Source organism: Echiichthys vipera (genome assembly GCF_963691815.1).
Source record: "Echiichthys vipera genome assembly, chromosome: 17".
NCBI classification, from domain to species: domain Eukaryota; kingdom Metazoa; phylum Chordata; class Actinopteri; order Perciformes; family Trachinidae; genus Echiichthys; species Echiichthys vipera.
This window is the reverse complement of record NC_139842.1, coordinates 15,374,867-15,401,417: the sequence shown is the minus strand read 5'-3', so window position 1 is coordinate 15,401,417 and position 26,551 is coordinate 15,374,867. Positions and strand designations below refer to the sequence as shown.

At 42.6% G+C, this 26,551-nt stretch overlaps 1 protein-coding gene across 3 annotated transcripts; it reads right to left on the bottom strand.

Moving 5' to 3' along the window:
- Positions 1–260: 260 nt before the first annotated feature.
- camsap3 (calmodulin regulated spectrin-associated protein family, member 3) lies at positions 261–25,213 on the bottom strand. Of its 3 annotated transcripts, XM_083931381.1 has the most exons (18): positions 24,974–25,213; positions 24,745–24,878; positions 17,643–17,905; positions 10,130–10,270; positions 9,820–9,906; positions 8,516–8,654; positions 8,289–8,428; positions 7,715–7,799; positions 7,573–7,615; positions 7,429–7,484; positions 7,109–7,181; positions 4,922–7,013; positions 4,694–4,818; positions 3,965–4,257; positions 3,764–3,857; positions 2,928–3,040; positions 2,714–2,832; positions 261–2,591 (listed from the first exon to the last, which is right to left on the bottom strand). In XM_083931381.1, the coding sequence occupies exons 2-18, from the start codon at positions 24,869–24,871 to the stop codon at positions 2,292–2,294; spliced, it is 4,290 nt and encodes a 1,429-aa protein (XP_083787507.1). In that variant the 5' UTR covers positions 24,872–24,878; positions 24,974–25,213; the 3' UTR covers positions 261–2,291. The 3 variants fall into 3 exon arrangements, with proteins under 3 accessions (XP_083787507.1, XP_083787508.1, XP_083787509.1); XM_083931382.1 differs by having other exon boundaries at positions 7,109–7,145; positions 24,745–25,213; XM_083931383.1 differs by lacking the exon at positions 17,643–17,905.
- Positions 25,214–26,551: the final 1,338 nt, after the last annotated feature.

Sequence of the window (26,551 nt, the reverse complement as noted above, 5' to 3'; positions counted from 1 at the left end):
ACTCAAATCCAATCTGTCCCATAACTGAATTAACTCAACATGTGTCAACACATAAGTCTTGCTATTACCGTAACTGCCTTAAAAGCTCTTTTCTGCAGCTTCGCTCTTTCTGTAGCAAGATTTTGACTTCACTCATAGGCTAGTGGCACAAACTGATATCAACTGCAATCCTTCGAAATTCCAATAACAAACAATGCAAATGGGGAAAATAAACATGGGAATGACAAAACAAAGATGGTGATTTTTTTTTTTTAAAGGATTTTTATTGGTCTTGTCCAGTTGCCAAGGATAGTCAATTTATGAAATGATCATACATAATGTGCTGGCACAGATTTGATAACAGAAGAGAAAGAAAACAACAAAAAATGTATGACAATTTCTATGAAATGAATGAGAGACTTAACCACCTTAACCGAAAAAAGATGTGTAGAAACTAAACATTAAATGCACCATCTAATGCAAACAAAATAAATACACCTCTGGGTGACATGTGGATTTCTAGGGGAGAATTGCACAGAATCAAAATATAGTGTTTAACTACCACATAAATACAAACATCCACTAATTCCATATGTACTCCTGCACTCAAACTTTTAACCAATCGTGTTTTTTTCATAACGTTGCTCTCAACATTTTTTATTTCCACATTTGTATTGGAATCTCATTCAAACAACACATTTGTTGGAGGCAGTCAGTGATTTGAGAGAAGACAGCTGCATCACGGCAGCTGCTGTAGTGCTAAAGACTGCAAAGGAAGCGGTAGAAGACCAATTTTCGACGGGCGATACTGACCTGATCACAACTGCAGTGTCAAGTGTTTTCCTAACAGCATGGACACACTGGCATTAAATAAAGTGTTTTACATTCCCCCAGCTACACATAAAGGAGTCTCTTGAGTCTGTTTGGGAAACATGAGGGCTGTTACAGTCCAGAATGATCGTTCATCAAGAAACGTCAATGAGGGAATCACATAAACAGACTCCTAGTGACCTAAAGGATTTATTAATCCCCAGACAAAAAGGTTTCAGCAATTTTCAGGTGTTTACACAATTCCTTTTCATTCTCATACACTCATTCTCATCTCAAACATACATCTCACTAATGCTTAAGCAGCAGGCTAGCTTATTCGTAGCGTACAAAAGGTCAACTTACTTCTTTACAAATCATTGTCAAAAAAAAATCAAAGTAATCAGCATTCAGTATATATTAAAATCAGTATTGATTATCGTTTTCACACAGAGCTGTGCCCAAGTAATGATAAACGTGGTAAAGCCCTCCTTCATGTTTCCAGTTTTTTCAATACAGGCCAAGATGACATTTCAATTGATCACATGTTGAAAAAATGCGAAAGCAAGTTAAGAGGGAAAAAAAGTCACATGAATCTCATCCTTCCTTCAACTCTCAAAGGCTGAAGCGATTTGTCCAGCAAAAACATGTCAAAATAGTATAAAAAAAAACATCCACATGTCTACAGCTGAAGGAGTTGGAATGGAGTGGAATGAACTGTGGGGGCACAGGCAGTTTCTAGGTGTGCAAGTCCATTGACAACCACAGTAGCCAGCACCAGTGCAGCCCACAGAGGAACCACCAACTATGGTATTTTCTGGCAACGACCAACCAGTGAAAACACCCTTGAATGGAATGAGTGGTCAGTGTGTGCCCTACATTCATATGAGAGCGGCGTTACCTGCTATTCAATTTCAGCTAAAACCTTATTAAACTGAGAGCTGAGCCACTCGTCTCAGCAAAATGGAGAGACATTGAGCTCTGGAAGGAGAAGAAGAAAAGGCAGCAAAAGGAAAAGCAAGCAGAACTGAGAGGGGCGGTAACTACTCTGGCCCATAATGCGGGCAAAGGCAGTGTGATTGTCCCTCCTTTTTCTTAGCTAAGAGTTGCAAAAATGACTCCAGGGGGCAGGGTAAGGTAAGGCATGAGGAGGCAGGGTGCAAGGAAAATAGTGTACTTCATCCCAACAGAATAAGTTGCATTTACATTTTACAATCTAGTAGATGAGGCAGAGCCAATCAAAAGCCCTCAAGTGAGAAACTAATGTAACTACATTGGCTGAATGAGTGAGTGATTGATTGGCCCTTTCTCTTGGCATGTAGAGTTGACTGGATCGTTCTCAGGGTCAAGATTGATTGCTGGCCGAAAGTTTTATCAGTCATGCTGTCCATTGTCAGTTTAACCGGTAATACACAATCTCAAGAACCTCACTGGCCAAAATAGAGGACAATAGATGTGAAGGTGGGTCCCTGAATGGTATCGTCTCTACTCATCTTTACCCGACATTATTTGGGGGTGCCAAGCTTCTTCGGAGTTCCAGGGCGCTTTTGCCAAAAGTGACCAGGGATGGTGAAGGCGTCAACACTCATGGACATAGTTTTGGACGGGATGGCAGTGAACTGCTTGCGGTCAGAGCTGTACTTGTAAATGGACTCAACCATATCTGGTGCAATGATCCGGGGCCCGATGCCGGTGAGCCGTACCATCTCCTCAGTTTCAGGGTTCATGGTGTAAACTGCTCTGAACTGGCAGCTGGCATCTCTGAAGAGAATGAGGAAGTGGTTGGCCGTGCTCGTCTCCATTTCCTGAAGAGGAGATATGACAGAAAAAAAGTAGGTAAGTGCAGCAGACAACAGAGGTCACAGTCACTTCTAGCCTAGTTAAGGTGGTTCTCTTTGTTGGACTCTGACACAGCAGCATGGCTTACCTCTACAATCTTGTTTTTCTGTGGTTCATTGACCTTGCCGGCCAGGCAGCAGCGGGTGATAGCATTATGGATTATGAACTTGTTGGACTTAAAGCTAGGCTCCTTGTACAGCTTTGGTCCTGCAAGACAAAACATCTCAAAATGTCATTAAGATTAAAACAGTGTTTACTGTTTATTTTTCATCATCTACTTTAGTTTGGAACATATCACTGACCTGTATATTCTGGGATGGAGGCAGGGGAGGAAATAGTAGAGCCATTCTCCCAGTCCTTCTCTCCGTTGCTTATTCGTCTTGGTGACATTAACCGGGAGGGAGAGTGTGAGCGGCTAGAGGAAGAAAGAAGAGTTTCGTGAGGTAAGTCAGTTATAGACCCTGAGGCTGTGTACATGTTGTATGGTTCATGTACCTTTGCCCCTGATAACACTGATAATGGCTACCACAAAACCTATAGTTGGTATACAATAATACATGTACACACACATATAGAATAGTTTTGATAATTTGACAATATTATAGGGGAGGCAATTGGTGCTGGCAGAAAATGTTTATATTCAATGATAATGTGTATGAAATCAACACCTCCAGGGAATTCTTGTTCATTTGACTTTAACAACAATCTTGTTGTAAAACAACAAGAATATTTAGGCTGAAATATGTGTTTATTAAAAGTCCCATTTAATGTTTATTTCAGGTTCATACCTTATTATTTTTATCTGAATATACCTATATTAAATGTTTGTCTTCAACGCTTAATTTAAGCACCTGTCTCTGTAAGCCCCCCTCCTGAAAAAGCCCAGTCTGCTCTTTTCTTTATCCGGAACCTGTTATCTGTGCTCTTGATGTCTCTGCACCATCATTGCAGCCTGGGGAATGGGAATGACTGTTCCTACAGTATATATATATATATATATATATATATATATATATATATATATATATACATACACACATTATAGTTGTGACATCACTTTTTTAAAGACATGGAAATCTCACTTTCTACAATAAGGGACCTTTAGAAAAATACTAGCCAGTGTTACTGTGCAGATTACCTGGGAGACTTCCTGACAGTCAAGCCTCCATGGTCATTCGCCATGGAGGACAGGTTCATGGTTGAGTGAGAGTACACCTTGTTCAGCCTGGTGCCTAGGACGAGGAAAACAAAATCATAATGAGAAACCAAGAACATATGTGTGTAAAAAGAGGGCATACAAAGACTAAGACCATGGTGGATAAACATCAGAATTATTTACCCATGAAACCCTTGGCAGGGCTATGAGAGAGGACAGAGTCGTCTCTGAACACAGTCTTGGGTCTCTGCTTCTTGACACCGCGGACCGTGGTGGGTTTCTGCCTCAGCACCTTGTCCAAGTCTTCCATGATCTTCAGCTGGTGTCTCCTCTCATACTCCTGCCGAGTGAAGTCTCCTCTGCGCTGGGGGGTCCCCTCCGCTGGTGGGGTGCGTGATGTTGGAGGGGTACCTGGAGTCTGGGGTCTGTCCTCAGTCTTATTCCCCCAGCCCTCGATGATCATCCATTGAGGCTTGCTAAAAGTATAGGGAGATCATGAGTGGGATGGACTTGTATGTCCACCAGGAGGCTGGGACACTGGTGCACTTTTATTTACAAGATTCTTATGGTTTGTGATCAAATGATCAGTTATTGCTGTCTGTTCCATTTGCCCGCACAGAACTAGAAAAAAGGGCTTTCGTCTACTCTGCTCCTTCTACCCGGAACATGCTGCAAAAAGACTGGAAATTAACTGAACTGATTCATTTGAACGCTTTTAAATCTAGACTGAGAGCACTTGAGATGACCTCCTTTACTTTATAACTTTATTTGTTGTCTGTATATTGTAACTGTAACTTTTACTGCCTCTACAGTCATTTTAAAACTTGTTCAAGCTTGACTAATCTTAATGTAAGATACTATATGCTACAGTCATTATTTGGTACTTGACTAAAAAAAAAAAAAGGCTCTCACTTTGATTCTTTTTCTTTTTCCTGCTCAAGTTTGCGTCTTTTCATCTCTTCTGCTCTCTTCTGCTGTTTCTCCAGCAAAGCTGCTCTTCGCTGGGCCATCTCATCCTCCGGTCGCTCTTTGTCATCCTAATAATCAAGACAGAAATAAAAAAAAGGCATGAATGCACTGACCATACAAAGAACAGTATATTTAAAAAAACATATTCAGTTTTAATAATCAGTCACCTACCTTGAAAAAGAAACCAACACCTCCTTTCGCCTCTGGCTCTGTCTGGTCACTCATCGAGTCAGAGAAAGCGTCAGGTACTTGGTCATCCTCCTCCCCATCTCCTCTCAGAGCAGACAGCGAGATCTCTATCAGGCTGCTGCGTTTGCCATTCAACATCCCTGCAGGGAAATCACTCTCGAAGGAGCACTCTGATGGGGCCCCGGAGCTGCAGGCCCTGTGTGCAAGCCCTTCTCTCCTAGGACCATGTGAAGGCCCGGCCTCCAGGTCCATGCTAAATATACTATGATCGTCATTGGAGTATACCTCTGATAGTGTGTCGTCTGCTGCAGGATTGGGCGTCGGAGTTGGTATCGGGGTGAGTGTTGGCGTGGAGACAGGAGTTGGTCCAGATGAGCGTGGCTCATTTAGGCTGTCAGAGTCACCAATGGAGAATGAGGACAAGCTCTGGTCTTGGGATTGCCAGGGATTTACACGACGAAGATGGGGGATGCGGTCGACGCTTTGGGGTGCAGTGATAACCCTTGACGAGGGGCGACTGTGTTGGTTGTGTTTGGGGCTTTTAGGGGGCACAGACTGGGCTCTACGGTGGACTTTAGGGGATTTAGGAGGAGTGTTGTAGTTTGTGATCTTGCGGGATGGAGAGGGAGAGGAGGAGGCTGAATTTAAATCTCGGGTGGATTCCCGCGACAGGCGTGCAGAGGGAGCTGGGGTGGAGGTTTTAGGGCTGGCTGGAATAACCCAGGATTTATTGCTGGAAGCTACAGGTTTCTTCTTGATAAGGTGGTTCTGTTGCTCAGTCAGCCGCTGCATGTCACTTTGCAGAGAGCTAAGAGCTGCAGTAAGCTTCGATACGGCGTTGTTATAGTCCCCTAGTGGAGCCACCGTTTTCTCACCAGGAGTCCCAGAGCCCTCTCCTGGTGTACCTGCCTTTTCTTTGGAGTGACGGACCTGTTTGTTGAGCTGAAGTCCTCCTTTGACATCACCGCCATCCTCCACTGAGGGGCACCGTTGATCTTGTTCCTGCTGCTCTTCCTCTTCCATTCGAGCTAACCTTTCTTCCAGTGTCAAGCGAGAGAGGTCTTCTTCTGTGGATGAGGTGGTGACCTGGCCCTCCCCTCCTTCCCCCTCGCCTTCATCCTCACGCTGCTCCTTCTTCAACTGCAGAAAGGCACTCTTCCCCAGTCTTTGCCGGTGCTTTGCAAAAATGGCCTCAATGCGTTTCTTCTGGGCTTCGATAGCCTTTCGCTTTTCTTCAAGCCGAGTTCCCAGCTCAGACATCTCATTATTGAGTTGCGGGCTGCTGCTGGGGCTTTCTTCTGACTTTTGTGCCCACGTGGTCATCTGAGGAGAAGAGGGTTCGCTGGCTTTGGGAGAATCCATAATCTGCTTCTTTTTGCGTTCTGCAAAGCTGGTCATCTTGACACTACTATCAGACACCTCTTTGCCATGTCCTCTGGCAGAGTGTGCACCAGCAGCCGGTGTGGTCGGAGTGGACTGGGCCTTAGGCAGGTCTTCGGATGCATCTGAGTCCACACTGCCGTCTCTCAAGACCGAGTCATCATCTCGTGAACATTCAGAGCCGTTTCTGGTGCGAGTGGTCTCCTTGGACTCTCCGGTGGGCCGACACATAATTCCTGAGCGTGTGGGGGCAGAGCAGCTGATGGGTGCTAAGTTGTTATGTCTAGAACTAGCAGGGTCATCAGGAGAGTGGAGGTAGAAGCCATCAGGAGCACCATCAGGGTGTAAACGAGGCTCCATCTTGCTCTCGTTGTGGATAATTTGGAGAGCCTCTTCAATGGTAGGCAGCTCTCCCGCTTCATTTGCTGTAAGGCCGTTCTCCTCTGCCATCCTTGGAACACTGGGAGTCGGGGTGGCCCAAGAAGCCCTCTGTGGACCATTGGGGCCATGGGGTTTGCTCAGCAAATGGCTGAGGTCTTCAGGAGGGGAGTAGGGCACTCGGGTCATGTTTTGGCCTGCTGGGTTTAGTTGGTCGGAGCTTACAGAGCGGGTTATCACAGGGTTACCCATCACAATGTCCACATCACTGTCCAGACCAAAAGGAATGCTGAAGGATACTGCTGACAAGGGGCGGCTAAGAAGAAAAATAAAGAGACTGTAAGTAAAAGAAATATATATATATAAGCTGAAAAAAAGACAGGGTTTAATAGTACTGTATACGAGTCCTACCTGAGAGGTTTCTTGCTCCATGTCTTTCCAACTCCTTCTATATGAGACATTGAGGTAGACTGAGTCAAAGATCCTGAGTACAATGGGGGACACACAGACACGTAAAGGCATGCACACCACACAGGGATGCACAAATCAAGCAACACATCAATGAAAAGGAAAATGAAAGCAACGTAAAATGAGTCTCACATAATATCCATAAAAATAAGGAAAACAACACCATACACAACTATAACACAGACATGGGTTGAGGGATAGGTGGATGAGATTCTAAAATGATACAAACATACACAATAATATGATAAGAACGATAATCTTACCTGACGCAGGAGAGGAGATGGGGAGGAAAGGCTTCTTGAAGATAGAAGGGGAGGTACTGTGAGGGAGAGAAACAAACAATCTTTCAATTCAGACAAAGAATGTGCCCGATGACTACAAAACTCATATTCAGAGAGCTTCTGTACCTGTTGCAACTCAAGCTACTTGGCGTTACTGGTGTGGATCCATCTAACAAAAAAGAAAACCCCCAATAAGACGATGTAACAAATACTTAATGTAATTATCGTACTAATAGGACTACACAGAATTCCACAGGGCCACACTTACCCAATGTGTCTACTGGCTGAACAAATTCTGGCCTTCGTACTTCAAACCAGCTAAGCAGTTCTGTTAGGAAGCTCAGCAAGTTGGGCTGAATATATCAGACAGAATAAATCAGGCGTTAAGATGACAATACAACACTCAATATTAATGTCTAAATCAGCAGGTTAGAGACAAGGAGTGTGAATTTGTGATAGGCCGATACAACATATTATCGGCTGATATTTGCATTTTTTAGGTGTATCGTATTGGCCAATGCGGGCTGCTGAGTTTGCCGATAGTTTTTAACCGGCATTATTTACAGACAGGTGTCCACAGACAGCTCCGTGTTGCTGGAGATGCCTTTTTAAATTCAATAAATGTTCCTTCTTTTTTTTTTAAATTGAGACTCGTAACATTTGTTATCATAATTGTGTAATTTTTATGATGTAAATTGAGGGAGCAAAAGTAGTATCGGCTCAAGAAAATCGGCAGTCCGTATCAGTCATTGGCTAAGGCTGATGAAAAAAAAAAAACGGTATCGGCCCTAAAGAATCCATATCAGTCAATGTAAGTACTGTATCAATGTGAATGTAAGTACCTGAAGCTCCTGTGGTGTGTATAGCATGTCCTCCAGTGTCAAGTGACAGCAGCTCTTCAGACAGCTGTCACAAAATTCACGGATGAACTGCAGGTTGTACAGGCTGTCTGCCACAGACATGGAATCCTTCATACAAACGTCTTAGAGGGAGGAGGGGAAAAATGTTAAACACGTATAAACACGCTAAGTACTAAAAGGCTGTTTGTGGTTATAATGTTTGGTTGTACCTTCAAGTCTTAGCAGGCCAGGGCAATAGTAATGTATGACTGCAGCAACAGCACAACCACTGGACAGGTCTTTGACTTCATTCACCACGGGAAAGATGGGCTTTTGTTTGGACTGTATTTTATCCTTCCTGTAGCGGAGCTAAAACAATAACAACAAACAAGTTCAGTGTGTGACCTTAAGGAAACTTTGCCCATGTTTATATGTAATATACAGTAATATTTGACATATTAGTTATCAAAGTCAGGGTTTTCAGGTTGGAGACTTTAAAGTCTATACGCACCTTGACAGAAAAAGCAGTATGAATGCAAATAAAGGTCATGCTAATGTGTACAAGAGAGAGCTTAGGTCAACAAATGGCAGATGCAGAGTGAGTGGCAGAAAGAAGGACGCTTTTGTCAAAAGAAAGTAGGACAAGTGAGAGTCTCAGGAAGCAAGAGAGAAAGAGAGAGAGAGAGAATGTTCCAGGTACAGCTACAGTATATGTACAAACAGCCCACTGTCTGCAGGCACCAGCTGACTAGAAGCTTGTCTCGGTTAACCCCTATAGCCATTCACACACAAACACACATTGCTGTTGCACAGAGGACCAGAGGAACCGGTTGTACACGGCAGTTTCAAGGCCTGCTTTAGTGCCGATTGTGATTCATGCACCATCTGTGTGTCAACAAACACAGCGCCCCTGTTCTGCCCCACCCCGTTGACATTTATGCTGTGACGTGCACTTTAATGCAGATTAGGATGTGATGCACATTAGCATTCTCACACCAGCATATGGGGAATAAAACACACCTGACCATCAGATATTTGCTGATAAATTGGATGAAGACACTGGAGGGATGGAGGGACAGGGGGAAGGAGCAGAGGAAAGGAGGGAACTTACAGGAACAAGTTTCCAGTACCAGCGAGTAGGACACTGTCAGAAAGGAGGAGGGACAGGAAATAGAGAAAGACAAGGATATGGAGAACAGGAGCACAAGCAGAGGTATTAAGCCTACAGTGGAAGAACTAGACAAACTAGAGAAGGGTTGAGATGACAGTACTTTCTTGAAATGACAAGACAACCTTGTTGACAAAGCAATGACGCTAGCCTTAGTTTTATTGTGTCAACTAAATGAACTGCTTGTGCCTGTGCTGTATGAGTGAGTTAAAGGCCTAGAAGTGCAGCAGAACCAACAATATGAGCTTAATACACAGCACTTAGGTGCTTTTTTTTATAGCACTGAGTACATAATCCTCAACAGATTATCACATGTCTGGATATAATGATGTATGACAAGAGAAACACACCGAATGCAATACTCACAGAGGGTTGAACAGGTGAGGGCTCTGTAGTGGCCTGAGACGTGTCATTCTGGGTCCCTTCGGTTTGTTCTCTTAACTTCTGGTTTAACTGAGAGCGTGACAAGAAGACAAAATGGTCAACACACATGGATCACAGATCTACAGCATACTAAACGTTTTCATCTCTGTAAGACACAATGGGTTAAAGAATGACAGCATCCTTATTTCTGTATTTAAACTGATCATCTACTGAGTAATTATTTTTAATTCTTTCTTCTTTCTGACATGATACAATACAAAAACAAGTATGGTTTCTCTGGCTTGCTCCTTACCCCGTTAACCCAATGAAGCAGGGCACCCTCCCAGCTAGAGGCTCCGCCCAGTAGCTCGGCAGAACCACATGTCTTCACCGCAGTCACCGTCTCCATGGCTCCCACGGACATCAGGGCATCTATCACTGCCAGGTGAGCACTCTGCACCAATCACATGGGAGAAGAAGTAGGAGGAACTGTTAGATACGGGAAGCGAATGCCAGACAGCCCAGACAGCATCAATCAATTACAGTTAACACAATAATGCTGGACACTGACATTTTTACTGCTCTAGCAGAGCACTGCTTACTGCAGAGCTGAGACCACCTCTAACTGCTGCAGCGTGACCATTATTTACCAGCGGCATCCTCTAGAGGTCACCAGAAGGCAGCTGTGAGTCAGCAGAAACACTGACCAGAGTTTTCGGCAAGCAAACACACACAAGTCAATGTGGGTGAACTTTGGACCTATGTTTGTACAATCATTAAGTCCTTAAATAAGCAATAGACCTGTAATATGATAACATGTGTGTCCCAGGACTGTCATTCCTCAGCTGCTTTACCTTTATTTGCCTTCTCCTCAGCGTGCTTCCCTTCCCTTTTCCGCAGTGAAATATTGCTTTGTGACTACAGGATAAAATGAAGTGTTGTAACTGGATCACCAGGAAGCACAACAATGAGCAGTTTTCTCTGTAAGAAACAGGTGTTCCATGTCTTTTCTGCAGTTTTGGTGTCAGACAGCATAATGGATACAAAATCTAATCAAGATTTTTCACACAAACCCAACAACTAAACAACCATACGGTCTGTTACTCCACAAATTTGACATTCCCAAGGATCTGTATCCAACAGACATGCATGCCTTTCCTTATACTTGAGAGACCATTAAAGAGCCCTTTCTAACAGCTAGAGCCCATTAAAATGCACCGGCAACATTATCAGCTCAGTCAGAGAGAGCGCCTTAACTTGATAACCCTCTTAGCTCATTAGCAGTTGTGCTCAGTTTTCAACGAGCAACAGTACTTAACACGTCTGAACTCCGTATTGTTACATGACACCCGTTTTAGGGTACATTTAATTCATACAGACATTTGGCAAATAAGAAATAAATTCTTGGGCTTATTCATGATTAAGCACGGTCATTGTCCTGTTCTTTTGCAGTTATTAAGATAATCATGGTAGCTGGTAAATAAAGTTCCTGCTAGTTTTAGATAGCCTCCTCAGGACCATAGCTCAAGTCTGCGGGGGCTAGAAAGACTAGGAAATGATTAGTCTTTGAGGTTAGTCTATAAACAATTCTTGTTACGTATAGTGTAATTAATGTATGATCCTTGTATTTTTGTCTTCCCATCCAACAGCAGTACTGTGGCCCCTCTCTTCGCTGGCTAATGGCAACAAGCTCCTTGTTATAATAATCAATTAAGGCCGAAAGAGTGGACAGGCAGTCGCAAAAACAACACATTCCTGTCAGGGGGCCACTCCTTCAATCCCAAACCTTCAATTTTGAGCCTAATCTGTGCAAATCAGTGCCAGTTCCCTTTTACTACTTACAAATTCCACTTTAGAGGCCAGACATTCCTAATCTACCCTCTTACGTTGCCCCAGATGGGGGCTGGTGGCAGTCCAGCTGTGTGACTGAGCCCTGTCTGCATGTCTGCCTACTCAACCCTGATGTAAAGTGCTGACCTGGTCAGACCCGGTGCTGTGGCGGGCAAAGCGGGCTATGCCAGCAAGGGCTTGTCAGATAGCATTGGGTCAAGCTCTCTGGATGTGATGCAGTCAGTCACTGGGGGCTGTGTGGTCCTGGCTGGCCTGCTCTCACAACATTGTTGCCAAGACTAGGGATGCTGTGTGTGTGTGTGTGTGTGTGTGTGTGTGTGTGTGTGTGTGTGTGTGTGTGTGTGTGTGTGTGTGTGTGTGTGTGTGTGTGTGTGTGTGTGTGTGTGTGTGTGTGTGTGTGTGTGTGTGTGTGTGTGTGTGTCATGACTTGTCTGTTCAGTGGAAATGTCTGCAGGACAGAGGGACAAATGGCCAACTTGTCAGAGCTAGTAGCCACAATCTCACGGATTCAGAGCTCTAATATTTAGCAGGAGCAATTGAAACACGGTAAGGCTGGGTACAAATTAAATTAGATTTTATCCAATGAAAGAGTGTACTAGGGTGAGGAAGGAAAACCCATTACATTTTGGAGCAGATCTGAATCATGGGGTAGTCACACAAATTATTTTCACTTATGTAAACATTGTGATATAGGGCATGGCCATGGTGGAGGTCTGTAGTATTGAATTGTGTTTCTAATATTCTTTGCCCCTCATGTTTGTCACTATGATGGACTAAACATGATAAACACTACTAAATATAATGAAGCACAGTTTAACACCACTAAAAACTACAACCTCTGTTAAATGAAACATATAGATGAACTAATACCTCTGTGACAGTGTTAGTAAAAACTGTCTATTAAGTACTTTGTACTGTATTTTGAAAAGTCCTATCCAAATGAAACATATTATTATTATTCTGTCTGTAAAGGTAGAATTCATGGCCAAGCTGTTGTATTGGGTTACAGTAATTTTGCGGGGATAAATTAAATATTAAGTGCATGTCAATAATACTCAGCCATTTTTGTTTTCAGGCCTCAGAGGGAACAAACAAACAAACACAAGACTGCTGCTAAACTGTGCCAGTAGCTGTTTCAGACTCATTTAGCCACAATGTGTAATCATAGTTCGGAGCCATTGTCACAGTGTGAAAGGAGACAGGATGACAGAGAGAGAAAAAAAGGAAATGAATAAGAATGGAATGAACGACCTAGTGAAAGCGTCCAACCCTGTTGTCATGCTGTACAGTAGTTATTCAGAGGAGAGAGTTGAGGGTGATTCATGACAATAAGTGCAGAATGAAAGGGGAAGAAGGGGGGTTGCTAGTGGATTTCCCGTTGCAGGCCCAGGAGAGCTTGCTAAGCTAAATCACAAGTCTCCCTAATGAGAGGGGAGAGACGAGCACCCTTCATAGAGCCTGCCAAATCACCATAACAACCAACCAGCTGACCCACAATGCATCTCAACACAAGCCTGACCGCAGCAATGCTCCCTGCCCCTGGTTTAGCTCAGAAACATCCAGCCAGCAAACAGTCAGCACCCCTCAAACCAATGTAACAGAGAGAGGAAAAATTAATACCCCCCATCAACGGGTTAACCCCATCAACATGAAATCTTAACAGGCTCAATTTGCAAAATCTGCTTTCAGTCAAACAAAGAAGGCAAAGTCATCTTGTGGATCATTAAGTGAGATTACGATGGGGGCAAAAATCTGATTATGTCTGAAATATGACTTAACCCCATCCCCCTTCCTTGCCTGGTGCTTACTGAGGGGGAGACAAACAGGGGGATCAAGCAGGTCTGGGGGCCAGCAGGGGATTTAGACAGGTGGTTCCCCCTGAGCACATGGTTATACGCATACTGATGTGTACAGGCACTGTATGCTTAAGCAAGGAAAACCAATCTAGAATAGCTTTACACAAAACTCATTTATCGTAGGTCAATCAGTTTAATTACCACTCCACATTCAATTTCCATCAGCGAAGGCCAAAGCAGAATAAATGGTATAGGATGATGGTTAGCATTTCCGATAGTCTGCCACTTCTATTTTCAACTAAGCTCCTGACTGATGCTCACTTGACCAGAAACATGCCAACACAGCACTAAGTGTCAGTGCCTATCCAAAACCGACAGGGGACCAGGAAGAGGGTTAGCTGCATTATGGCTACATGACTTACTTTGTGGGAACAAATGCTTAACCCCATCTCTAGTGACATCAATATCAATTTGTTTGAAATGTAATATTATTATTATATTCCAATATCTTGACCAACAACAAATGCAACAATTAGGGATGTTGTTGTGAGTACGTGGTCGTCTTTGGCGTGTCATCCGATAGTGCATGATGACGTTTAGTCTGCATGGCAGATTATCTCTAATCTGGGCTGGGCCACCACCAGAAGGACAGTTACCAGTAGGGCACACACAACGCACACACACACACACACACAAACACATATACAGCAAGTAGGTGATGGAGGCCGCCAGAGGCTCCATTGCTGAGCCCTAAGGATGTATCATCTACAAAGCTTTCCTTTCCTTTGGCCTGTAAAGACACTGGTGTTAGCCTGTGTTGGAGGAACAGTATTACTGACTTTCGTTTCAAGATACATCAATACTTATCAATTTATTCGACCTGCATTTTCTGAAGATTTAGTTATTTTTTGGGTTTGGCGGAATTTATCACAAGATTTAATGTCAATGATATAACAGAACATTTCTAAGATTGTGGTCAGTACCATATACAGGTCTGTCCAGCGTGCAGGGTTTTAAAAATACACTGCAAACTAATATGAACTAAATCCAAATGGCAAATACCACATAATTCTACATAAATAAGTACAGCCTATGTCACATACAAAGTTAGACTTTCAGATCTTCATGTTTCAAGATAAACTAACATGTTATAGATATAGTAGGAACAACATTCAATGAAACAAGATTAAAAAGTAAATGAATACTTCTTGCCTTCTGCTCTGAGCTTATTTTGTCAAAATATTTAATTTTAGACCTCACCGTCTCATATAACCTACAATTCAGAGGAAAATGGGACTCACTTTCCACTGATCACACAGCTCACACCATTTCCTTCCTGAATAATTTGAATCAAACTATTAATAAGGGAATTCCAAGGACCAGAAGCGAGGGCAAACAGCAAAAGCTTCTTCATCCTGTAGCAGAGGCATGCAGTTTGATGAAGGGTAGTACATTCATATATGTGGGTCATTGGTGCTCTGTTCTAGATGCAGCAAGCTAAGCCAGCAACAGCATCTTTATAGGTTAGAGTAAACCTACATCCCTGGATTATACATGAGACAAATTTCAGAATGATCAGCAATGAACAACAAAGATGACATATGTGTCATGTATCAATGACAAAGGGAAAAGTCTGCAACAGTGTATGGCTTGGCAGATTAACTGGCAGTAGTTTTAACTTGTCGGTGACAAGCATGACTCAACACACTTTTATATATGTGCACCACATGTTAGCCTCCTGTTCAACATGGATGTGTGAAGCCTTAATATACAGCAGGGCTGCAGCAGATTGCTGCTGCTCCAAAGCCGTTTACTGGCCAAGACCCACATTGATGCTCCATCCTTCTAATGCTGCTGCAGCATGACCCAATTTTTTTGCTTGCCACACTGTGCCAGTCAGCAACAGACAAGCTCAGAGAGCAGCATAGGGCCAAACAGCTACTGGAAGGCTCATATACCAAAGCAGCAAACGGCAAATGCAGCATTAACCGTAGCAGCCAGATAAGAGTTTAATGCTTAGGATTTTCAGCTGAGATGGTTCGTAGTCTGGCCTGGAAGCGTCACTAAAAACTATGCACGCAAGCGAGCAGATTAATCCATGCGCACACAAATTCCAGCAACATCATGCATGGAAGAGACCTACTGTGGCATCAGCCCAATGTTGCTAGTGCTGTAGTGATGATGATGCAGTCATTATTACTATGACTACAAATGTTTTTCTTTAATGCTTGCAGATTTAAAAATATATATTTTTACCATTGAATGCCTTGTTGGTGCCATGGTGTGAAATGGCACATCTGACTGATTGTCAGAACCTTTTACGGGCAAACAAGTATGTGGCCACACACACACACACACACACACACACACACACACACACACACACACACACACACACACACACACACACACACACACACACACACACACACACACACACACACACACACACACACACACACACACACACACACACACACACACACACACACACACACACACACACACACACACACACACACACACACACACACACACACACACACACACACACACACACACACACACACACACACACACACACACACACACACACACACACACACACACACACACACACACACACACACACACACACACACACACACACACACACACACCTTACCCAAACAGCCATGAAGAACAAAACAGTCTACCTCCTCCCACTTCCAGCACCTTTAGAGCACAGCACCTTTTGATAATTACCTTCTGTTTAAAAATGTCTTTTGCACTGCTTTTTAATAATAATAAAGACCATCTTATCTTATCTGTAGATACAACCAACATCCAAATTCTCATATCACCTGGTTCTACTGGTAATGGTCACACAATCTCTATGCTATTTAGTTAGTTAGTGCCATAGATGCACACACACCTTTTCATGCACACAATTAAGCTAATTATCACAATGGCACCAGCAGTGACGCACCTGCTGCAGCGGCCAGTAGACAACAGCAGTGGAGCAAATGGCTTTCACCTAACAACAACAAAAACAACACTATCTATGTAGATCCCTGAGACTTCCTACTTAGCCTTCAAAAAACAGCATGTACAGCATGTGCATGAACTGATGTGGCCAGGAGAAATGCATTCCTCAAAAAGAGTCACTTTATGATGAAGATAATAGTCTGTATAGAGGGAGTTTTTGTTGGAATACTTTATAATTGAGTTACAGTGAGTCATTGTTGTGTCAGCTGAAGCAAAAGAGCAGTAAAGATCCCATCAAACCTAAAAGCATCCCTCTTCTTTCAGGATATTATGGTTCCTAATTGGAAAATAAACTTAGTTATCTGGAGTTTTTCCTAGCTGGAGAGAGAGAGAGAGAGAGGAGAGAGAGAGAGAGAGAGAGAGAGAGAGAGAGAGAGAGAGAGAGAGAGAGAGAGAGAGAGAGAGAGAGAGAGAGAGAGAGAGAGAGAGAGAGAGAGAGAGAGAGAGAGAGAGAGAGAGAGAGAGAGAGGAGAGAGAGAAGGAGAGAGAGGAGGAGAGAGAGAGAGAGAGAGAGAGAGAGAGAGAGAGAGAGAGAGAGAGAGAGAGAGTGAGAGAGAGAGAGAGAGAGAGAGATCCATTGTCAAGGGAGGAGAAACCAGTTTATCTTGATTTAACTCACTGGCCCAGCCCAGAGTATTCTCTCAACACAGAATCTTAAGTTTCACCAGAACTGTTTAGCCATTGTACTGATCTGGACCATCTATTGAATCGAGACTCTCCCCCTTTCACACACCCTGGAAAAGTAGTCATCCCTTGTGTCACTATGACTTCCCTTGTCCTGGCAGCTGGATCCACTCATCCTCTGGGATGAGCTGGGGGAAGCATAGGGGGCGGGATAGGGACATGATTGAATGAGTAGGGGTCTTTTTGATGTCCTTTAATCCCTTGAATCAAAAGCATAAACAAGACCCTCTATCAACCAAGCCCACTCAAAACCCCTTCTGCTTTCTACAGACTCATAGTCAGCAAGGTATCACGAGACAGCCACTCCTTATGGTGGTAAACAAACATTAAGCACTTTCTACCCAAACAAAAGTTCTGACATTTTTTTAATCAACCCATTCAGGCCACTACCAACAATATTGCAAGCCAAACTGTTATGGCATCATCGCCTTTGTGTTTACTGTCCCCATAACTGAACCGTAACGTTACCATTTTGATGGGTTTACGTCGGAGGTCTGCATCAGTCACTGGCGTGTCCTTGTCTTTGGAGACTACGCCTCTCTGAGTGAGGAGCTGCAGCAGGGTGACATTGTCTTTGGGTTGTGCCTCTGCTCCGCCGCCGCCCTGTAATAGGCTGTAGGTTCGGCAGTAGAGCTCCGAGGACTGCAGGAGCCGCGTGACTGGTGGTTTAAGGTGCTCCTGCTCATACTGGTCACAGTAGAAGGGGTCACGCAGCTCTGCAGGGACATTCTCTACCAAGAGACAAAACATACAGACACAGTTAGATAAGTTCTTGGAGCATAGCGCTATTTACCAAACAATATGTTAAGGGAGTTGTATATATTAGGATGAAGTTCGGAATGTTCTGAAAACAAAGATCATCTTGCACATGTTTTATTGTTGCCAGGTTTGGTGGCAGACTGAAACAACTCGTATACTGGTGATTATAATCATATGATTGAGTAAAGCAGAGCAAGCATCAAGGTCAGTGGGGCATGATGAGCTCAGAGGTTGGCATCAGCGGATTACAAGATGCCCTGCCACTCGTTCCTTCCCCCTTTTTAAACCCCTTGCTCAATTTTTGTACAAAGCTTGAGTGAAAATTAGTCTGATGATGCAAATATGAGCAGTTGAGATAAGCAACCTCATAATTATCTAAAGCAAATTAGAAAATTCAAATTCTGTCTCAACTCAGAGAAAGTGTACTAAGGCAGTATGTAGCACGTATCAGTGACTACCTGAAGGTTGCTAAAGAATCTGTTCAAACTGGTCGTTTTGTATATTACATCACAGCAAACATTATCCTTAAAACATACGCTAGACACACCCTCTGTGAAACTGGTTTCTCTGAGCACTGACAAAACCAGCAGCAAACTCAATAGCCTGTGTCTCTGTGCAAACATACTGGAATAAGTGTTAAAGGGCCGTACCAGAAGTCTGTCTGAAAAAGAGAAAGGAGAAATTTACAAGTACCTATGATTGTACCTGTCAGAGAAACAAAGGGGTGGTTACAAGGGAGATATGTTGCTGTATCATTATAAAGTCATGTAATGGATCCACTGCCATCGGACAACAAAACGCCCAGCTCAGAGGCTAGACAATGCCCTCTCACTCCCCTATGACTATAGTTGTCAGACAATGTTGTCAGTCATGCCACATGGTCCATTTTGCTGTAAATGTGCTCCTGTGTGCCAGAACTACAATGCTTACTTTACTGCTGTAAACACTGTGACACACCCACCAGCATGTACCTTTCAGGCATAGGTCACAGTTTTTTACTTAATACATGTAAAAGAAAAAAAAGTTGTCCCACGATGACGTGTTCAAAAAAAAAAGAATTCCCAGAAGGCAAAGCAGGATGCAAATGCCACAACTCAGTGAGATGAGAGAGATCGATATGAGCATGATTTCCCTATGAGACGGCCTGGCCACGAATGATGCCTCAGTGTGTCACAGAAACTGGATACAAACTTGAGGATGTGTATCAATATAGAGTTTTCTAAAGCTATGAACCTGGACAACAAAAATAACAACAATCATAAGATAGAGCACACACCTAATTTTAAAGGACTTAAAGAGAGGGGGATAAAAAGATGACAAGTTTGTACCATATTATAAAAGATGACATTTTCATGTCTTTTTTATTAGGAAGCAGGTCAAAATGCCATATAAATAATGTGTAAGTATCAAAATGCTTAATCCGCAAAGACGCAGAGAGTGCCGATGTGGAAGACACTGTAACGCTGAGCAATCAGAGCAGACTTAAAGAGACGGACGCTTAAATGCAGCATCTCAGAGAGATGGTGAATACAGGTATGATTAGACAGACAGTATGAGAAAGATTTTTGAACATTAAATAATTCAAACATGTTCCAGTATATAGTATAATAACAATAATGTGGGAGCTTTAATCGTAACTAAGCCCAAGCGAAATGGAATACGATACCTCCATAATGTTGACATCAATAGACCTCCAGGGAAATATTTAGATTAAAAACACAGGCTTCTGTGTTTGCATAAACTGTCACGTTCACAGGCCATTGGGTCAGTGCTTATCTACCATTCTGAGTTAGAAGGCAAACGCGTGCAAAGTTTTGAGTATTAACACGTCACCACATTATCTTGGTGTGTGAGCATGGAGATCACTCATAAAGTAGAGAGGATCACAAGAGCATACTGAGGAGATTTTGACCAGGAGACTTGATCCTTACCACTTCTGCAGGTGTAGTAGGGATTGCAGGTGAGAATTTATCTACGGCAGTGCCACATTGTAGTGTTTCAAACGGGGGAAAACCACAACACCATTTCAGTGATGAGCCACTATGCACAATATTAACTCATGTATTATTTATTAGAAAGTATAGTGGAATTGATGCAGCTCATCATCATGGCTGAAGCTAGTTCAGCTGTGCTCAAACTGTCCTGATCTGCATTGCTTGATTGCCTGCTAATAACAGAAGCCATGTTTCCTTCTACTGATTGAGCTGGTGTGCTGGTCATTCCACAGACATTACCACATATGTCTGACAGTAATCAACGCACACACACACACACACACACACAGCAACAGCATAAACATATCCAAACAAAGCTTGGTTCAAATCAGCTACAGTTTAAATCAAACTTACTCTGGGATAGACAAGACCCCATAACCATTCCTTCTCACTTTACATGTAAGTCAAACTATCAGCATGTTATTATTGTCACATAACATGGACATTATAACATGGCATAGCAGTTTGCAAAACCTGCTGGATTTGACAACATCAACTGTCAGGCGGCTTACTGGAGCCCTTCAGGAACCTTGACACAGTTTAAAGAATTCATAAGAGCTCAGATATGCAAAAGAGTGCAAGGTAAGCATACAGGCAGGAAGTTCAGGATTAGCCATTTCACCCACATGTCTTGTTTAGGCATTAGTGTATACCAATCAAAAGTCTAATTTGGTGACTTTTCTTGCACGGCTACTTCTGGAGAACATTTTACAAAATGAATACAGTTTAGATAAGGCTGCTGGCTGTGACTTCTAATCACTCTTGGAAAACTGAGCTAAAAACAATCCTCATCATGTGGTGGAAAGGATCAAACACAGATGATTATCCACTCATACAACAAAGCAGGTACTGTTTTCTTGCCCCCAAATCTAAGAGTGGTGAGAGAGGCTATGTTAACAACACCCTACCTTACATGTTAGCAGTGGTTCTGAGTGAAATGGTTACACAAACAAACAGCTTAGACGTCTCAGACATTAGACCCGTCTATATGTTCAGACTGCATTATTCCATTTACATTTTACAATAATACTGCTGCCTAATTTCAGTGTACCAGCTGTAAAACATACATTCATGCATTTATCAGATGTATGTATGTATGTATCATCTACTGGCTTGAGGAAATAATAAATCATCAAACTTCAATTGTGTCAAATTCAGCTAATCTGGTTATTGACCTGTTTTATTGCCTTGGTCAATGGATGAAAGTGAGACATTTACATGCATGCAAATGAACAATTCTTGTGTATTTGTTCAACAAACTGTACACGCACTTCACACACTAAACATAAGGCTTCTCCCATCTCCCTAAAACATTCAGGTGCACTTAGCACAAATACAGTATGCCATTGCTAACAGCCCTGTGTATCCTGTAACAGATCATCGTAGTGCTCTAGACTGACATGTCGCTTTAAATTGCATTAAAGGGCCAGTATACACGGAAGCCCATCCTATAGACAGAGAGTGTGATTATATTATGGGTGCCTGGGGGACTAACAGGACAACATTAGATGACAGAGTAACAAAGTGTGCAGGATACATTCGTCTTGGCAAGTGTACGCCTTGCAGTCCTTTGAGTTAGACACCAAATCCAAATAGAAGCATGTTTACTTTATTCCCTGTATGCTGTGTGGCAAAATGACTTCTCTTATGATAAAGTCTCACCTTATCTTGAAACTCACTGCAACTCAGTAACTGCATCAAGGGGTTTACCCAAAGAGTTTTATGTAGTAAACCAAAATGACTTCCTACAACTTGAGTAAACATTAAGAGCAATGCAATATCCTCATCAGGTCCTTGTCCCTTGTTGACTCACCATTGTTACAAAGATTGGAAGAGGATGAGTAATCATTCCAATGATGATCCGAGCAGCTTTGTAGCTAGGTGGAGCCAACATGTTAAAGAAAGACACGTTTTAACACACGCAGGTACAAGGTGGTTTGGTATCGCTCAGGAGAGGACACCAAAGACACTGATGAAAACAGAGAATGAGTGCGCGATTCATATACACTTTGAGTCCTATTCAGACATCATCTTCTCACTTTTCTCTAGCTTTCCGTTCTGTGTGTGCGCACTATTAACACTATAACTTTAGTGCTTGTGCACAGGAGGAGGGAAGGGCCACGGATGTATAAAGATGCGACAAAAATCTGCCGTATGCTAACATTCATCGGGGAGCACTCAACACCCAAACAAATGCCCCCGTATTTGTCTGGGTGTTGAGTTCAAGTATCATCAATCTGTCTCCAGAACGGCAAACTCTACCTTTAAGATTAGCGATAAGCTGTTTCAAAAGCGGCAATTATGTTGTGTACAGATTAATTAAAAGCATGTACACATTGCATAAGTAGTGTGGACTAGGAAGGAGAACTGAAAAACAGAATCTGCATATACCATCATCCCTATGAACATGTCAGTTTATATGAGCAAGTCTTTCCCAAACCTACTAACTGGTTATTCCAGAGATTCTGGTTTCATTCCAATGTAAAAAAGGTACAAACTAGTTTGAGTCATCCTTGATCATGATTTGTCAAGTCATGTCACAACTACAATGGCAGATCATACACTTGATCCTTGCCTAACCACTTTTCCTTCATCTTGAATTATATATCAAGGCATTACAAAAGATTATAAGACACTGTCTCTGTACTGGGCAGCCAAATATCTACCATGCAATGCAAATCTTCAAATACATATAGCCTAATAAAGTAAATGGAGAAAAAGGAAAATATGAATAGTCCAATACATGAAAAAAAAGAGTCAAATAGTATATTTTTTATGTACATTTGACATATATGAACCACTAATTCCCTAACTAATTATGATATATTACAGTAAGCTATGAGCTTTTATGATTATTCATAATGGTATTATGGAAGTCCAAAAATAATGTTACTAGGCAGACAAACAGTCTATAGGGAACACCCACACTGTGGGCCATTTAGAGCAAGGGATTGTGGGGATGACATGAACTCCTTTCCTCATTCTGTGTTCCCTTTGCTAAAGGAGACAAATAGGTACAGTAGCTCTCTTCTTTAGCATTTAGAGAAACTGTTAAGCGTGGGCGTGGTTTAAATTGTTAATTTGAAACATTTCCTTAAGATGGTTAACTTACACTATGGGTTTGGTTGTGGTGAAGATGAGGGTCCCACTCCTGTAGGGTCTCTGTTTAAAATGTTGCAGTTGTTTTCCATGTTTCTCGCCTTGTTTGGTTTGGTCGTTTGTTTTTTTCATGCTAATATAGGTATTTCAGTCCAAGCCTATAAGCAGCTTTCAGATTATCATGACTGCACATGGATTCATTTGAGGGTAACCTATATACGACTAGAGATATTTGGTTTGTCATTAGGCTCTTACAAGCTCCCATAACCCTCTCCCATTTAACCTTTTAACATTCCTCTATCTAAATAAAGGTGCATGATGTAAACAGTGAGCAGTCCATGTGAAAGTCCATTTTGTATTGCAAAGACTCAGTGATTAAAAATGTTGCCTATTATTATCATTAGGTTAGTTGACCTGGAAGAGCTGAGGGCCAGACGACCCGGTCTGTCTCCTGCTGTGCTATCTGTTGTTCAGCCCAGCTGAGTTTATGGGAGGGGACTTGATGATGTCATCTTGACTCTGCAGAAAACTATCAGTAAAACAAAACTACACATCACCACAGTCTTGGTGCTCCTGTATCTTAGCACAGAGAGTGACTTTGACCAGAGGGCGTGGTTGAGGTGCGACAACAGAGCCCACAGAGGCTGCAGCAGCCTGTAGTCCTGAACCCAAGGCCTGGCTGGGATTGTGTAACATACAAGTCCTGTTGTTAAAGTAAAACTGAGTTTACATCACACCTCCTTCCTGCAGAGTCTGTGAAAAAAACCTTGAACATTAACCTCCAACTGAATATTCATTTACATGTACATCCCATGTTTTGTACCCAAGATAACTTGAGGAAAACACAGTACCCTGGGCTATCATTCGACTACTGTGTGTGTGCTCTTCAGGTAAAGTCAGAATGAAATGAAAGGGGGGCATGTCACCAGGCCTTTCCCAAATAGGATTGTATTGGTGTCTTTGTGAGATCTAATCTTCACCAGATAGGGCTCTAAAACAAAGAGACTTGTCATCACCTCAGGGTCAAAAGCTGATGCTGTTCTACACTCAAAATACCTAAAGGCAAAAACTATGTCTTATCATATGATACGTATGATCTATGCAACTAAATCATATTCTAAAGGTGGGGGTGTTTTTGCATCATAGTGACTGGAAGAGCCAGTGAAAAAAAGAAACACCTTGACAAAATTCTGTCTTTTCACTCAAACCACGCAGCTATTTGACCCTGGTTATGATCTGCAGGGGAAAACAATGTTCAAATGTGGGGCTGTCATCACCGAGAGGGGAAGAAAGGTACTGGGACTCATCTCCGCCCCATGTGCTGTGCCTGTGTAACCGGATTAAAAAAACATACCCAGTAGCGTGCGATTTGTGACTGAATCCTGGCGGATAGAAATACGACAGAATAGGGTAAGGCCTAGGGAGGAGGCCCCGTCTCTCTGACACACATACCTATAAAATGTGACCACACACTGAGCGAGAACAAATGACATGTGTCAGAGTCACAAAAATGCGTACCGTGCACGGTCCCCCCCTTTCACATATGCTGCTCTTTGTGCTGGAAATCGCTGAGCTATACACACACTTTAGTCCTCCTACATGCATGTGCTTCTCGCTACACTGCTGCAACTGAATGTAAATATTGCTGGTCAACAAAGGGATGGTGATTATGTTATAATAAGTCACCAGGCCCGCAGCCTGAACTAAAAAAAACCTACCTGCACTGCCGTAGGACTTTGCCAATAGCCATCCGACACTTGCGCATATTTTTGCTTTAGTACAGTCATACAAATCCAATGGCTTTATGTCTGGGACCACAAAAGTCTTCCTCATGGAGTCCACCATAGCGAGTCTGTAAAAAAAAAAAAAAGAATGGGAAGCGGTGCTGGACAAAAACGCAACAACACAGTATAAAAAATATTCACGCAATCATTTTTCTTAGCTCACTATATTCCACACGACCCGGGGCTGGGAATACGAATGTGGGCTTTTTTTGTCGGGAAAATATCCGCCCCGGAGCAGCTTCCAAGCCCCGTTAATGTCCTCTTTCTGTGCGATTTCTGAGTCGTAATCCCAGTTGAATCATGCCCTACGACCAAGCAAAGCCCCGATCCGCCGGGTTGTTGGTGAAAAACACACTATTCCCCTCGTTTTTGCCCTTCTTCGTCCGCATCCCTGTGTAGTCAGCTCTCCGTACGCAGCTCCACACTGAGAGCCCCGCCGATGACTGACTACCAGGTGCTCCACACTGGCACCGCTCACTCATCCCGCCGTCCAATAGAAAAGGATCTCAGGGCGATGGGGGCGGGATCTCCCTGTGTGAACGCACACAGCAGGTAGAGGTGTGGTGTGTCTTCCGCTACAGGTTCATCTGCTAGACTCAAAAAGCTAAGGGCACAGTAACAATATTACTGACACTAACTTTGTAGATTTACTCAACAGAAAAGAAAATGTATAATCTACAAGAGTAATAACAACTGCAAACGTATGTGTGCGTATACGGGGCCTTTAATCTAATAATGCATCTTTTTTTTTTCCAAGTTGATCTTGTGATTTGTATGTAAAATCAAAGAAACTAAACAGGAGTCAGATCAAGTTTAATATTTAATATGTAAACTACCTCAAAACTGTGCATTTCCAGTACTAGATTAAAGGAAAAATCTAATTATACTTAGTTACCTTTTCCATCAGTTACACTGACCTCCTGCCATCTTTACGTATCTGTATACACACACACACACTCATATGGTCATGGTTCAATACCATAAAAAAAAATCAGTCCTGCTGCAGTGACCTGGGCAAACTCCATCAACCTCAAGGGTGCTGCTGTAAGCAACCCTGACCAATGACCTCTTGCAGATGGAAAAAAAAAAAAAGACCAGTCATTCTATTGCATTTGGTTTTCTTTTAGGATATATGCCATATCACAACAGTTCTGACAAATCTGCCACGACCAGTTATTGAGATGCAGACATTTATGTAGAACCCTAATCATGACACCCCGAGGCAGCTTGCTTTAGTAAATACCGTAAAATTTGTCATGAACTCACATTTCAACATGCAGTGCAAATTAAACATGTTTATCAGTCCTATACTTGTTCTTCTCTGGAGTGCAACATGCAAAAACGCTAGGCATATGATGGCATTATCAAGGTAGGGGTTAATTAGATACTATTTATATCAGCTCGTGATTAGATTGAGTTACTGTCCCGTATAGATCAGCAGCAAAAACCTGCACACGTTCAGTTGCGTATATACCTTGCTGCACCTTAAAAGCAGGCTGCAGTATATAGCCTACAATGTTGTCTTGAGACACTTTCTTTCCAGTTGTTTTGGAAGTGTTGGAACATTGGAAAACAGAAATCTCAAGAGTGCCTCATCACATGATGTTGCTCAAAGCTCCAAGAGCACTCCAAGTGCCCCACTGCAGTAACTTTGTAAGAGGATTACCTCTCAGCTATTTTAATCTAATTATGAAAGAAACAATTTATTCCTTATTTCATTTAACTCCTTTGATGGGAGGGT

Coding starts and splice junctions, on each gene's coding strand:
- camsap3 (XM_083931381.1), bottom strand. CDS start 24,871: ATGGTGGACTCCATGAGGAAGACTTTTGTGGTCCCAGACATAAAGCCA. Junction 17,906..24,744: donor AAAGTCCTACGGCAGTGCAG/GTAGGTTTTTTT, acceptor GTCTCTTGGTAG/AGAATGTCCCTGCAGAGCTG. Junction 4,258..4,693: donor GAAAAAGAAAAAGAATCAAA/GTGAGAGCCTTT, acceptor CTATACTTTTAG/CAAGCCTCAATGGATGATCA.